The 13,940-nt window shown below is 41.3% G+C and overlaps 1 protein-coding gene across 5 annotated transcripts in view; it reads right to left on the bottom strand.

The window, feature by feature from the left end:
- The window catches only part of LOC144823540 (uncharacterized), a 606,829-nt gene that overhangs the window by 84,135 nt on the left and 508,754 nt on the right, over positions 1-13,940 (bottom strand). For all 5 annotated transcript variants that reach the window (XM_078682147.1, XM_078682144.1, XM_078682143.1 and 2 more), the window contains one exon: positions 9,813-9,911. In XM_078682147.1, the coding sequence (XP_078538273.1) occupies positions 9,813-9,911 (99 nt within the window). The remainder of the gene's footprint in view (positions 1-9,812; positions 9,912-13,940) is intronic.

Raw genomic sequence — 13,940 nt, 5'->3', positions numbered from 1 at the left:
TTCTGCACCTCTCATGCTTCCTTCTGCACTTCTCATGCCTCTTTCTGCAGCTCACTCTTTCTTCTGCACCACTCTTGCCTCTTTCTGTACCTCTCATGCCTCTTTCTGTACTTCTCTTGGTCCTTTCTGCAACTCACTCTCTTCTTTCGGTACCTCTCTTGCCTCTTTCTGCAACTCACTCTCTTGTTTCTGCACCTCTACCGCCTCTTTCTGCACCTCTCTTGCCTCTTTCTGTACACTTCTTGCTCTTTCTGCACCTCTCTTGCCTCTTGATGCACATCTCTTCACTCTTTTTGCTCTTTTCTTGCCTCTTTTTGCAGCTCATTTGCTTCGTCCTGCACATTTCTTCCTCTTGCTGTACCTCTCTTGACTTTCTACACCTCTTACCTCTTATGCATCTCTCTTGCCTCTCTCTACACCTCTCCTCCCTCCTTCTGCAGCTCACTCTCTTCTTTCAGCACCCCTCTTTATGCACCTCTCTTGCCTTTCTGCACATCTCTTGACTCTTTCAGCACCAGTCTTGTCTCTTTCTACACCTCTCTTGCCTCTTTCTGTATTTCTCTTGCCTCTTTCTTCACCTCTATTGCCTCTTTCTGTACCTCTCATGGCTTTCTGCACCTCTCTTGCCTCTTTCTGCACTTATCTTACCTCTTTCTACACCCCTCTTTCTACACCTCTCTTGCCTCTTTCTACACTGGCTTCTTTCTGCACCTCGCTAGCTTCTTTCTGCACCTCTCTTGCTTCTTTCTGCACCTTTCTTCCTTTTTCTGCATTTTTCTTGCCTCTTTCTGCATCTTTCTTCCTCTTTCTGGATCTCTCCTGCCTCTTTCTGCACCTCTCTTGCCTCTTTCTGCACCTCTCTTGCCTCTTTCTATACCTCACCTGCTTCTTTCTGACCCTTTCTTCTTCTTTCTGAACCTCACTCTCTTTTTTTGAAACTCTCTTGCTTCTTTCTGTGCCTCTTGCTTCTTTCTACACTTCACTTCTTTCTGCACCTCTCTTGCCTCTTTCATCACTTCTCCTACTTCTTTCTGCACCTCTCTTCCTCTTTTTGTACCTCTCGTTTATTTTCTGGACTTTCTTGCCTTTTTCTGTACTTCTCTTTGCTTCTTTCTGCATCTTTCTTTCTCTTTCAGCACGTCTTACCTATCTAGGTGTAGTTAGAAATTATCATTTTTAAAAACTTTGAAATTCACTGAAAAAACACCAGTTCCAGGGATGTTATAGTTAGAAATCAGCATTTAAAAAACATTAGAAATTCACTGAAAAAAATCACTGGCGTCAGGGACATTATAGATATAAATTAGCATTTAAAAAACCTTAGAAATTCACTGAAAAAAACATAGGTTTCAGGGACATTATAGTTAGAAATTAGCCTTTAAAAAAACGTAGAAATTCACTGAAAAAACATAGGTTTCCGGGACGTTATAGTTAGTTGGACATTTCACTAGTACAAAACCAGAGAAATTCGCCCGTTATAGTTAGTTGAGCTGACTATAACTCGCGGCTTCGCAATGCACTGCTGATGATGTCACATATTACATCAGTCATGACATGGTCAGTGACAGCACTGATGACATCTCAAATGACATCACTAATGACATCATCCATGTGACAGAGCGCCTCATAGGGGATTGGCGGGGGCACTCTGTCCAGCAACAGGAGGAGGATTTGTTCGAGCTGCAGACACACACACGTCAGTACGAACCCAAGTGGGCGGGGTCTGCAGCTTCACTTTACCAGCCTGGACTTCATGATGAAAAAAGAAGACAGTTCCCGGTCTTTCTCCCAGCCGCTTTCTGCCCACAGCATGCACGGACACCAATAGCATGAGTAAGTATCGGCATCATTGTGAAGTCACACCCCAGGATTCACTGGCTTGGCATCTTGCCAAGTGGCGGTTCTGCGTTTTCCCGACGCTGAGAGTTTCTCCAAAGGTTGCCACTGTAGCGCCAAACTCTTGCGGACGGGTGCTCTAGGTGCTAGTGGCCGCACCAAACATCTCCAACCAATTTATTCTCTCTCAGAAAAGATAAGAGCCCACGCAGGATCATTGGGGTTTGTAGTCTTTAATTAAGTACAGATGAGCGGCATGACGCGTTTCAGCGTATCGCCTTTTTCAATGCACACACATATCAAGGGAGCCTGACTCCCGATACGCGTTGATGTAAACTCTTAAAATAAAGAAGCCTGAAACAACGATACCCTTGTTCGAGTGCCGGATGATTTCCTTTTGTTGTGAAATGGATATCCTATTTTGAATATATATATATATATATATATATATATATATATATATATATATATATATATATATATATATATATATATTCAGCTCCAAAGAACCCCCTCCCCAGCCAGGGAAGGAAGCGGCCGTACTCGCGTGAAATTTTCAAAGTTATTTTATTGCACAAACAACAGGACACGTTTCGGCAGACGTGCCTTTTCCTCTGTGTCACCGTGCAACAAGCGTTACCGCCATTTAAGCTTGCATTTCAAAATTGATTACACATTTTTTTCCCATGTGAATGCATTGACATGAAAGACAGACAAATTCTAAGTTACGACTATGGCGGCCATTTTAAAGTGGTGTACATAATACTTAGTACCTTAATAACCATTATTACAATCATGAGTTATTATCCTGCCATATTCACAAGTCGTATATTGAGTCTATCATGAAAACAAAATATAAAGAAAGAATTTGACTTAGTTCACAGAATTGAGCCCTGTATGGGCATAGAGACAAATGTGACAAATTCATTAAAACAGCTCAGAAGAATGATAATTCTCACAATCATTCATTTTCAATTTATGCAACACTCCTAGGTATCAGGATCATGGAATTATTTACATGTGTATTAGCAGCAAAATTTTCTACACACCTATGTCATCAGAAACGTCTAGGAATAAGAAGATGTTATTATTCTAGATGAATAGAAAGCTCTTCTTCAGAATTAAGACCAAATGGGATGACAGTATGTAAATCGATAATGTACCTTGATTCCAACCTGCGTAATTTCTGCAGTCTATCACCACCTCGATCACTCAATGGAATATGATCTATGCAATAATACTTCAATTGTGTTCGATCACTATTGTGGACTTCAGAAAAATGCCTCGCCACTGGATAAGTGGGATCTCTGTTTTCAATTGCTCTGGCATGCTCTAAAATTCTTTTTTTGGCAGGGTGTTTAGTACTGCCAACATAAATTTTCAAGCAGGGGCAAATTAGGAGCCTGACTCCCGATACGCGTTGATGTAAACTCTTAAAATAAAGAAGCCTGAAACAACGATACCCTTGTTCGAGTGCCAGATGATTTCCTTTTGTTGTGAAATGGATATCCTATTTTGAATATATATATATATATATATATATATATATATATATATATATATATATATATATATATATATATATATATATATATATATATATATATATACATACATGTTTTATAGAGCACGAAGGGCATTTGAGCATTTTCCATGAGCAAACGATTACACCACATTAGGTCAGAGGTATTTTATTTTAAGTACAGAAGATCAGGGGCCTAATTATCATCCTGGCAGTCCAAGGACTGCCAGAGATATGGGTGAGATATTCAATGAAGAAGAAAAAAGGTTACAGAGATGTAATAGTTATCGTTAGGGTCATATTTCACTCTTACAAAACCAGTGAAATTCAGCAGTTATAGTTACATGAGCTAACTATAACTTACGTCCCGCAATGCACTGCTTATGACCACATATTTCATCACTCATGATATGGTCAGTGACATCACTGAGGGCATCATGCAGTGAGTGTTGGTGTTTTGTAAACGTTTCTGAGACTTAAAGATACATACTAAGCTACTACAAAGTTAAATTACTATACTTTGTGTACTACTGAGTGATACCACTTCTAACATATATTATACTAGCTTACCCGTCGCGCGTTGCTGCGATCTCCGAAGAAAGGAAATTCAAGGAAACTCGTCATGATAACGTTCAATTTACATTGTGTCATTTTTAATGAAACTTATTCATTTTAATATGGAAAACATTTCAAATTGTCGTTTTAATTCTATTTATTTATTCGAGTGCTTGTGGATACACGATTTGTTGTTTTTCCGTCTGGTGCGTACATCAGTATTCGAAAGATTATGATGGCCCTGGGGGGGGCCGATATTTTAAAAAAATGTATGCCAGAAACCTTCGTGGGAGTGTACTTAACAACTTCCCAAAGTTTCATGGCAATCGGATGAATGGTGTTTTAATTCTATTTATTTATTGGAGTACTTGTGGATACACGATTTGTTGTTTTTCCGTCTGGTGCGTACATCAGTATTCGAAAGATTATGAGGGCCCTGGGGGGCTGATATTTAAAAAACTTTTATGGCAGAACCCTTCGCGGGAGTGTACTCAACAACTTCCCAAAGTTTCATGGCGGTCGGATAAATGGTGTTTTAATTCTATTTATTTATTCGAGTGCTTGTGGATACACGATTTTTTGTTTTGCCGTCTGGTGCGTACATCAGTATTCGAAAGATTATGATGGCCCAGGGGGGCCGATATTTAAAAAAAAAATGCCAGAAACCTTCGCGGGAGTGTACTCAACAACTTTCCAAGTTTCATGGCGATCAGATGAATGGTGTAGTAATGCATAAAGGACAAACAGACAGACAGACAGACAGAAATACGTTCGTTTTTATATATATAGATGAGTGGCTGTGTGTTTATATGGGTGTGATCGGCTGTCTGGCTGAATGGGTGTTTGAATAGATGTGTGAGTGGGTGTATGAATGATTGTTTGGGGGGTGTGGTTCAATGGATCTGTAACTGGGTTTGTGTGTGGTTGTATAATATTTTGTGAGTGGCTGTGTGCATGGAAGAGTGGGTGTATGAGTGGCTGTAGGGGTGACTGAGCGGCTGTTTGAGTGAGTGACTGGGTGTGTAAGCTGCTGTATGGGTGAATTTGTGGCTATTTTATTGGGTGTTTGGTTAAGTGAGTTGGTGTATGAGTGGCTATAATGGAGAGTAAGCGTGTGAGAGTGGCTGCATGGGTGAGTGAGAGGGTGTGTGTGTTTGTAGGGATGTGTGAATGGGTATGTAAGTGGGTGTGTGAGTGGTTGTATGGGTGAGTAGGTGGCTGTGTCGAGAGGCTGTATGGGTGAGTGAGTGAGTGTCTGCGTAGTTGTATGAGTCTGTGAAAGGGTATGAGGAAGGTTGTGTGAGTGGGTGAATGAGAGGTTGTATGGGTGTATGAGTGGGTTTGTGAGTGGTCTGTAGATGATGTCATTTGAGATGTAATCAGTGATGTCACTGACCATGTCATTGGTGATGTAATCGCATGTTAATTCCCATAGACTCTTTATAAACGGCTGCAGGCCGAATCACTGGAATTGCACCAAATTTGGCAGAAAGATAAGTTTTGGTCCGCCGATTGTGCTTTTTGTTATTTGGTGTAAATCTGTTCAGTAGTTTGCGAGATATTAAGGAAAATGCAAATTTGTATATGAGTTGCTATAACTACTTCACAAATAATAAAAAGCTTGTGCAGAGATCTGAAGAGCTCTGATTGGCTGCAAACACTTGAACCAGGAAGTGTTAGCTGCCAACACTTGAACCAGGAAGTGTTGGCAGCTATTTTAGGACTATGCAACAGCCTAATCCCAAAAACAAAAGAAAGAAACGGGGGCAGGGTACGAATACCCTGACCCTTTAGTTCAGGTGCTGGGGACCCAGTCAAGGCAAAAAAATCAGATTTGTTTTAAATTCACAGGGAAATTTGCTAAAATCACCGGTAATTTAAAAAAAAAAAAAAACAAGCGTGGTCTCCAGTGCTTGTTTTTTAAGAAACCCCTAGGTGGGCAAGGTCTTGGGGCTTGCCAATATTTGTAAAATAAATAGAGGGGGTGCACGTGGCCCCGTTATAATCAATCAGGATCTGTAAATCATGGCTGCTTCACCTGTAAGAGTCTGTGGGCTTTATGCTGTTGGATCATGTTGCCTGTGCTTATTGGTTGAACATCCAGGTCTTGAGGTCCTTGCTGAACTGCTGAAGCAATGGTGAGGCTCTGAGGGGGAGGGTGTTCCTGGTCTTTACCACCAGGTAGGAGAAGGAGCGGACTCCGCATGAAATTCTTTAACTTGGGCTTGGGTAGCTTTGGCTCCGGTACAGTCAGGGAAGTGTGGAGTGGACCGTGACTCAGGCTCCACAGACAAGCGAGGCCTGGTGTGCTGACGCTCCTGAATCTCCCAAACGCTCCCGAACCTCGTATGACTTTGTCAGGCGCAACAAAGTCAAAGACCTTTTCATCTTTTTCGATTTTGTATACTTGGGGGACTTACCAAATGACTTTGAGTGAGCCGATGATCGCTGGGTGCAGCCCTGCAAACAATCCCGGGATCTTGAGCATTGTGGGGTCATCTGACAACGGGTGGCAAGGAGCTCCAGGGAATACTCAGCGCCTTGGGGTGCATGGTATGGCAGTCCTCACACATTTTGGAGTCGTGGTCATGCTCCAAGCACCACAAGCATACCAACTGGGGGTCTGTCATGGACTGTCTGGGACAGGCATCATATGGTTTGAAATGATCCGGCTTCTTAGGTGACGTTCCCACACCAGGAGAGAAGTTAGAAAAAAACTGGTAAAAAAATGACTGAGGGTAGCTCTGATTGCATCAGCGTATCTAGCGCAGAAAGGAAAGAACAGATGTCTGCACGCCGGGGTACTGCGCATGTCAATTCCACCTTCAAGCCTTCGAGCCGAATTATGCTACAGAGGTACTGCTCAAAAAACGTATGGTGTAGTCTGATGCATGGTGATTATTCTAAGGTAATGAATTTGTGACTAGACGTCTCTATCAGATCCACAGGGCAGAGATCACCCAAGACGCATGTTTTAGTTGGAAGGTTGCAAAACATTGCCCTTTATGGAACACTCTGAGAGTTAACAACACACTTCAATACACCACGTAATTTTAATTCAGGAAAGAAATTCACCAGTGGAGAATATTTCCTGGATATGTTACAAATGGAGGCTGGTGTGTGAACAAAGTGCCAAGAAACCAAAAATTGGGCAAACAGTGCTCTATTAAAATATCAGGGAACATAACATAACACTCAATAGGGAATGATACATTTTACATTTGAGCAAACATTTGTGCAGGGTTGTTAGGGTACAGAAAATACTTAAGTAGAATTTAAGTATCGTGTATCACATCTCTTATATCTGCCTTCTTCTATGGCACCTGTTATGGTTATGGCTTAGCAAAGCCTGACAGCTTAGGAATGGTGAGCCTCCCCAAGGTACCAAGCTACTGTTTTTGTCAAATATTTAGTCAACGTGCATGTCCCTGTTTTAGAAGTTCTGGGGTAGTCAGATTCTTCAACAATTTCCTTGTCATAATTCATCACCTTCTCTTCTAAAGAGCACTAAGCAACCTAGGTGCTCTGCAAGTCAGCTCTCCTCTGTGAAGATACAGTGAAACAGGTACAATGTATCTCTCGCTAAACTAATTTTTTCCATGCGCCAGAATTTAGTGCACGCCTTACAGTATCGCCTGGAAGATTCCTGACGAACAGCAATTACAAGATTAGTGTTTGCTTATCAAATGGAATTTTAAACTATAATTGCATATTCTTAAAGGCGTGTTCTCAAAGGCGCTGAAAAAATACAGTACAGCACAAACTTAGTGTACATTCTCCTGCATCCTCTCCCAATCCATGATCCAAAAAATAAACATTTCCACGATCAGAGTTGCTCAATTTCTGTTTTTCTGTCATTTTATTCCTTTTTTCTCAGAGAACAATCGATTCAGGATAATAGTGACTGTACCCGATGGTAAGAAAAAGGTAGAGCTATGTCTCAAAAGCATTTAAAATCTCATTATTGTTGCTTCCTGTGATCATACAACAGTTAAAACACATAATTTGTTCCACAAAACCACTATAAGGTAGGGCTATACATGGCGTGTGAATCTATAACGGGTTCATGATGAGAAAATAAAGATCTGTATGCTGATGTTCCAAAATCCGAAACGCATCAAACATCTAGATTGACAGTGAGACAATCCAAGCACTGTTTGCTCTGCCATTTACTCAGAGGGTCTGTACTCCATTGCTCCTTTTAAGAGAGGAGAACAGGGAGTCATGAATTTGTACAGAAAAGAAGGGACTTTGCAATACAGTTCTGTTTATAGATAATACATGAACCCACTGACAGGAGAGGAGGATGACGGGGAACACACATGACTGACAGAAAGGAGGATACAAAACTTCTAGGCATCATGGAAGAGCAAGTCATTTTTGAACCTCTGGGCCACTCAGCATTTGGAGTGGCAGCAGAGCTCCTAGTAAATACCTATAACACACAGTTCAGTATTTTCCAGGTGTGGTATTTCGTTCCCATTACAAGCTACGCAGGTTGAATTGGGGTAACCATACACCAAAAAGTATCCTATATGTTAACCAAGCAAAAACACACAAAACACCCCACAAGTGGGTAGGAGGCTTGAATCTAAAAGATAGAAACAGTTCTTACTTTGTTTGTTAGACCCTCAACTACTCTATTGGTGGTATGCTTTATCACTGGGTCTCATCCCGGTTCCTTAAAATGAGGATAGGCTCCGCTATATTCCAGGAAGCACTTTGGCAAGTTTCTGCTGGTGTCTTAGAATAAAGATACCTTTGAACACTGTATATCCTTTATTAGTGGTGTTCCTAGAATGATTAAAAGCAATAAAAAAGAGGGTATGTTAGATATAAAGGTTCCGAGTTTACCTCATACCTTGCAGCATCACAGGTTTAGCTATCATAGGTATGTTTTAACTTGCACGTTCATAGTTTGTCTATTGTTGTTTCTTTTTGTGTTTACCCAATATGTCAAGCACATTGTTTAAGGGTGATCACTGAATGGAATGTGCTACTTTTGGGCACTACAGAGGTGCATGGATTGTTTAATACAAGTGTATTATTATTTCTTTACAGGACAAGAACTTCGTTGGAAAAGGGCGATGGAGCCTTTGTATGTTGCATGTTTTATGTTTACATGTGTTGTGGTTGTTTTGACTAACTCTAGTTAGGCTAACTGACATACTTGCATGAGACATCGATTCCGGGGCATTATAGTGTAAGTCCTGATGAAAGCCCTGGACCCTATGGTCCACACAGTATAAAGAGGAAACATGTTGACTCCACATAGGGTGTAGGACCATTATCTTTAATACACCCCTTTATTGTATTGCTTTTAATCATACTACAGGAACAATAGTATTAAAGGGATACCCAAGTGTTCAGAGGTATTTTTATTTTAAGACCCAGCAGGATATTTTCCAAAGTGCACCCTGGAATATGGTTGAGCCCATCCAGGTTTTAAGGGACCATGATGAGACATGACGATGAAGTATACCACCAATAGGGTGGCTGAAGATCTAACAAACAAAACAAGAAGTGCTTCAATCCTTTAGAGTCAAGCCTCTGGCCTACTTGTGGGGGTTTGCTATCTTTGTTTGGTTAACATATGGGAGGACGTATCTTCTCCATCTCCTCTTACCCCCACTTCCCCTTGTATTCATTGACCCTCTGGTCACCATCTGCAAAATCGTTTACAGAATATGGTTAACTCATTACACTGAGTTTCCCCGTTATAAGCAGCAAATCATGGAATCTTGCATTTTTCGTCTCATACATTGTAACAAGTAGTTTTGGTGTAAAAAATCTGCTGATCAGATTTTCAAACCCCCAATTTGGACGCAACCTCCAATTAGCACCAAATCAGGATTACTGAGCTTCTCAGACTGAGATAATAAGTCTTCAACCTACTCACCTGCAGGACTGTGTATGCTTTCCATTTCTGTATTGTTTTCGGGATCCATACAATAGGATACTTCTTCTTCCTTTATGCTGAATGAAATAATCCCATGCTCTGAAATACAAAAAAACAATACAGTATGATATAAAATTATGTCTATCTACTTAAGGGAGGCTGCCACTGTTATTGCTTAGCAGGTGAGGTTGAAACCTAGAGGCCAAATTAAAGAGATTTTGTAGCTGTCAAGGTCAAAGACAAGAATTGTTGCTCTTCCTTCCTAACAGTATGGGTAGAGTAGTTTGGTTGGGAAGGTAGCTGAGATGACAGTGTTAGCTCAGAATATGGGGTTAAGAAAAATGCAGAAATGTTCTATATTGTTGAGGAATTTAACAAGCCGGAGAAAAATATCCAAACATTTATGCTGGAGCTGAACTTAATATGAAACAACCTAAAGAAAAGTCAATTTTCTTCTCAAACAACATTTCCTCATCGAAGGCATGTCAAACATATTTGCCTATACAACACCATAGAATCCAGATGACAGCATCCAAGCGTGTCACCACATCATGATTTTCTTACTCCTGGACCTTGAGGATTTGTTTTAAGACCTCCTTAAGATCCTTTAATAGCTCTTCCAAAGGCCATCCAATGTGTCCTATTATATTACCTGTCAACAAAGCCACAATCTCCCACAAACAAGGGTTATATCTAACTAGAAGGAACAAAGCATCTGATGTCTGAAGTGCTCAGCTACTTGAAAAAACAAGCATTTGAAATGCAAGCGGTCTTGCATTTGTTTGAGTTAGAGCTTTTGGCATTGTAAATGGTAATGTCTTATCTTCATGTTCACACAGTAAAACCATGCTACATTTAATTCACCAATGAGACATACACTGTCTGGTGTGTTAATTCATCAGTGAACACTGTAGCATGTTCATCAGTGACACGCACACTTTCAGGAGTGTTTATGGTCTATTAAAAAAAAGGAAAGGCATTACCAGTTATATATAAACATTCTGTGTTTTGACAAATTGTTTACACCATGGAATTAGATTTGCATTTTTGAGTGCAAATATATTTTTTTCTTAGTTTTTTTTTGGGGACATGCAATCAGTTAATCGTCCACCTACATTTTTACAATCCCCTCGTGAGCGGTCAATCAAATGGAAGATTTGGTATAGGGCTTTTACACAGTATTTAGGGTCTATGGGAGGAAATTGTTATTGCCCAGAAAGGAAAAGATTTCTCCTTGAGCACAATTTAGGTTTTGATGGTCAAACAATTTTCAAACACTTTCCTCCATTTCAACGAACCTCTGATGATGAAGAAGAGTTGGGACGGGTATCAGGAGGCAGTTCGGAAGTTGGAGAAACAACTTGATGTGACACCTAATCTAATTGTCATAGACATACGTTTTTCACAAGAGAGCAACATCAGAAGGAGTCAATAGACTCATATGTGGCAGCCTTATGCATCCTAGCTGCTTCATGGATCAATTGATTCGGGATCAAATTGTGGTCAGATGTTATGACAAGAAAGTGCAGGAGAAACTGCTCACTTACAAAAATCCATCTTTGAATGAAACAATAGACATTGTCAAAAGTGTTGAAATATCTCAAAAGTTTTCAAGAGAATTGATAAATATAGAGAGTGTAGGGGCAATGTTTGAACAGGGTTCTGCTAAGGGTGACAACACTAAATCTTATACCAATAGAAGTGATCAGAATGAGTTTTTTAAGCAAAAGAATATTTGTTTTAGGTGTGGGTACTCTCAACATTTTCCTAGTGGTCGTCCTTGCCCTGCAAAAAGTGCAACATGCAAGATATGTGGGAGACTTGGTCATTTTGCCAAAGTGTGCTAAGCAAAAAAGAACAAAGTAAACGTAGTAGCTGAGGACTCAGGTGAAGATATGGCGGGCTAATAGATGGAACGAGGGACATGGTTTTGGTTTTATATGATGAGAGTAAACAAGAGTGTAAAGACCCATGCTCTTATTTTCAGGTGGGTGGGAAGTCCCAGAGATTATTAGTGGATTTTGGGGCTAAAATGACCGGTCGGATCTCATGGGGTTGTGGCATTGATTAATTTCGGCTCCTTTGATGGGAGGTGGAATCTTACTGTACGGGGGTAATAAACTGTATCCGCAGGGGTTGGTTATGGCCTGGGATCGGATCGAACAGCCAGGTGCAGGGGAGGAGATTATCAAAGGGCCTGATCGTGCGCAAGGGATGAAAGGGTATGTGGGCTCAGCACGGGAAGTGGCTCCGGGGCAGGGTCGCGCTGAGGATGCTATATGACTCTAGCATGTGTGCTTCGGGGCTGCCAGCGCGTGGGGGATGATTGCGAGGTCGGGAAGGCGTGCAGGCGATCGGCAATGTTATGAACTGGCCACAGTGTCTAAAATGTCTGCCGCTTACGCGCTCGCAAAGGCCTAAGTGGGACAAGATGGCACCGGTAAGGTTCACATCGCAATCTAATATTTAACACTGGCGCGGGAATTGCGGTGGCGGCTTCCTGCCGCAAAGGCTTTTGGGGCTTGTGGTCCTCCCCTCGCAGCGGCCGCGCTAAAGTGGTGAGGAGCTGCGGCGGCGGGGGGTGACCAACAGCGGGACCACGAACAGCAAGCCGGCAAAGAGAATGCCCCCGAGAGAGTCAATAGACCGCTAGACAGATCACAAACCTCTACTTGGTATTCTGAGTGGGGATGTCATTAGAGATTTGACTCCAAGGTTTGCAAGGCTCACTACAAAACCTCTTCAATACAATTTGAGGTAGAACACATTCCTGGTGGGAAGAATATTAGGGCAGACTATTTGTCAAGGTCTCCTCTAAGTGTGCCCCAGGTTGAACCTGAGTAGGAGGATCAAGAGTTCCTTATAGCAGCAGTGAATGTGTGTTTCGAGAGTGCTTTCGATAGAGGTGAATAGATGGAGAGTATGGTCAAAGATTATGTTTTTAGAAAGGAGCACAAGTATGCTGTGTGTGGATGGCCTCTACTCTTCATCCCAGTGTCCAACCATTTTTCAAGATTTCAGAAGAGTTAACATTAGAGGATGATGATCTTATCATGAGGGGTGACAAGTTTATTCCCCCGGTTTCTCTTAGACGGTGTATAATACATGAAGGTCATTTAGGGCAAACGGTCAGTAAGGGAAGGATTTGTAGCGTGTATTAGTGCCCCTGCATGGACAGAGAAATTATAAATATTGGCAGAGATTGTGTCATCTGTGCAACTAGCAATAAGGCACTTAAAACTGTCACTCCTCCTTTAGATCCTGTAGACCTCCTGGAGAGACCTTGGTCCAAACTTCCTGTATATTTCATTAGACCTTTCAGTGCTCTGCCAACTAAATGCAAATATATTATAGATGTGGTAGACTACTACCACAAGTGGTGGGAGGTAGAATTTGTCCAAGAACCTAACATAATATTGTTATTTCTTTTTTCAACTGAAGGCTTACCTAAAGAGCTGGTCTCTGACAATGGGGTTAAATTAGTGTGTAGAGAAATTAGGCAGTTTCTGTTCAAAGCTGGTATTACACATCAAAGGGTGGCGTTGTACCATCCACAAGCCAATGGTTTTGTAGAGAAAAGGAATAGAACTTTCAAAGATTGCATCAAATGGGCAGTTCAGAATGGTGTTAATGTGCCTACCACAGTGGAAGAAAAGCTCTTTGCCCATCGTACCAGTCCCAATGCCATTTCGAACAAGACACCATTTGAGATTATGAGAGGTTGAGTGCCTACTAGTGTTTTTTTTCCTGCATGGCTGAAAGAAAACAGATCTGGTTCTTCTCATAAATGTGATAAAGACAAGTGTATTTGCCCTTTGGTGGAGATGGCACAACGTAAGGTAAAATACAATTTTGATGATTAACATGGTGGGAGCAAGCATGGTAATGCCATCATGAAGGGCGATTGGGTTCACATAAAAAAACCTTCTCATGTGTCCAAAGGCCAGTCTAGATTGAGGGAGCCGGTACAAGCTGAAGTTGTGTGCGGTCATTTCATCAAGGTGAAGGTAAGTCTCGTTTACGTTTATTAGTCTTTATTTCAACCGCACTGATCATAAAAGACAATAAACACTATCAAAGAATACAAGTGTAAAATCCAGTTCTCAACAAGGGCTGTACGTAGAAATA

This window comes from Lissotriton helveticus, chromosome 3_1 (assembly GCF_964261635.1).
Source record: "Lissotriton helveticus chromosome 3_1, aLisHel1.1, whole genome shotgun sequence".
NCBI classification, from domain to species: Eukaryota; Metazoa; Chordata; class Amphibia; order Caudata; family Salamandridae; genus Lissotriton; species Lissotriton helveticus.
The sequence above is the reverse complement of the archived record's forward strand: the minus strand, read 5'-3'. Positions and strand labels throughout refer to the sequence as shown.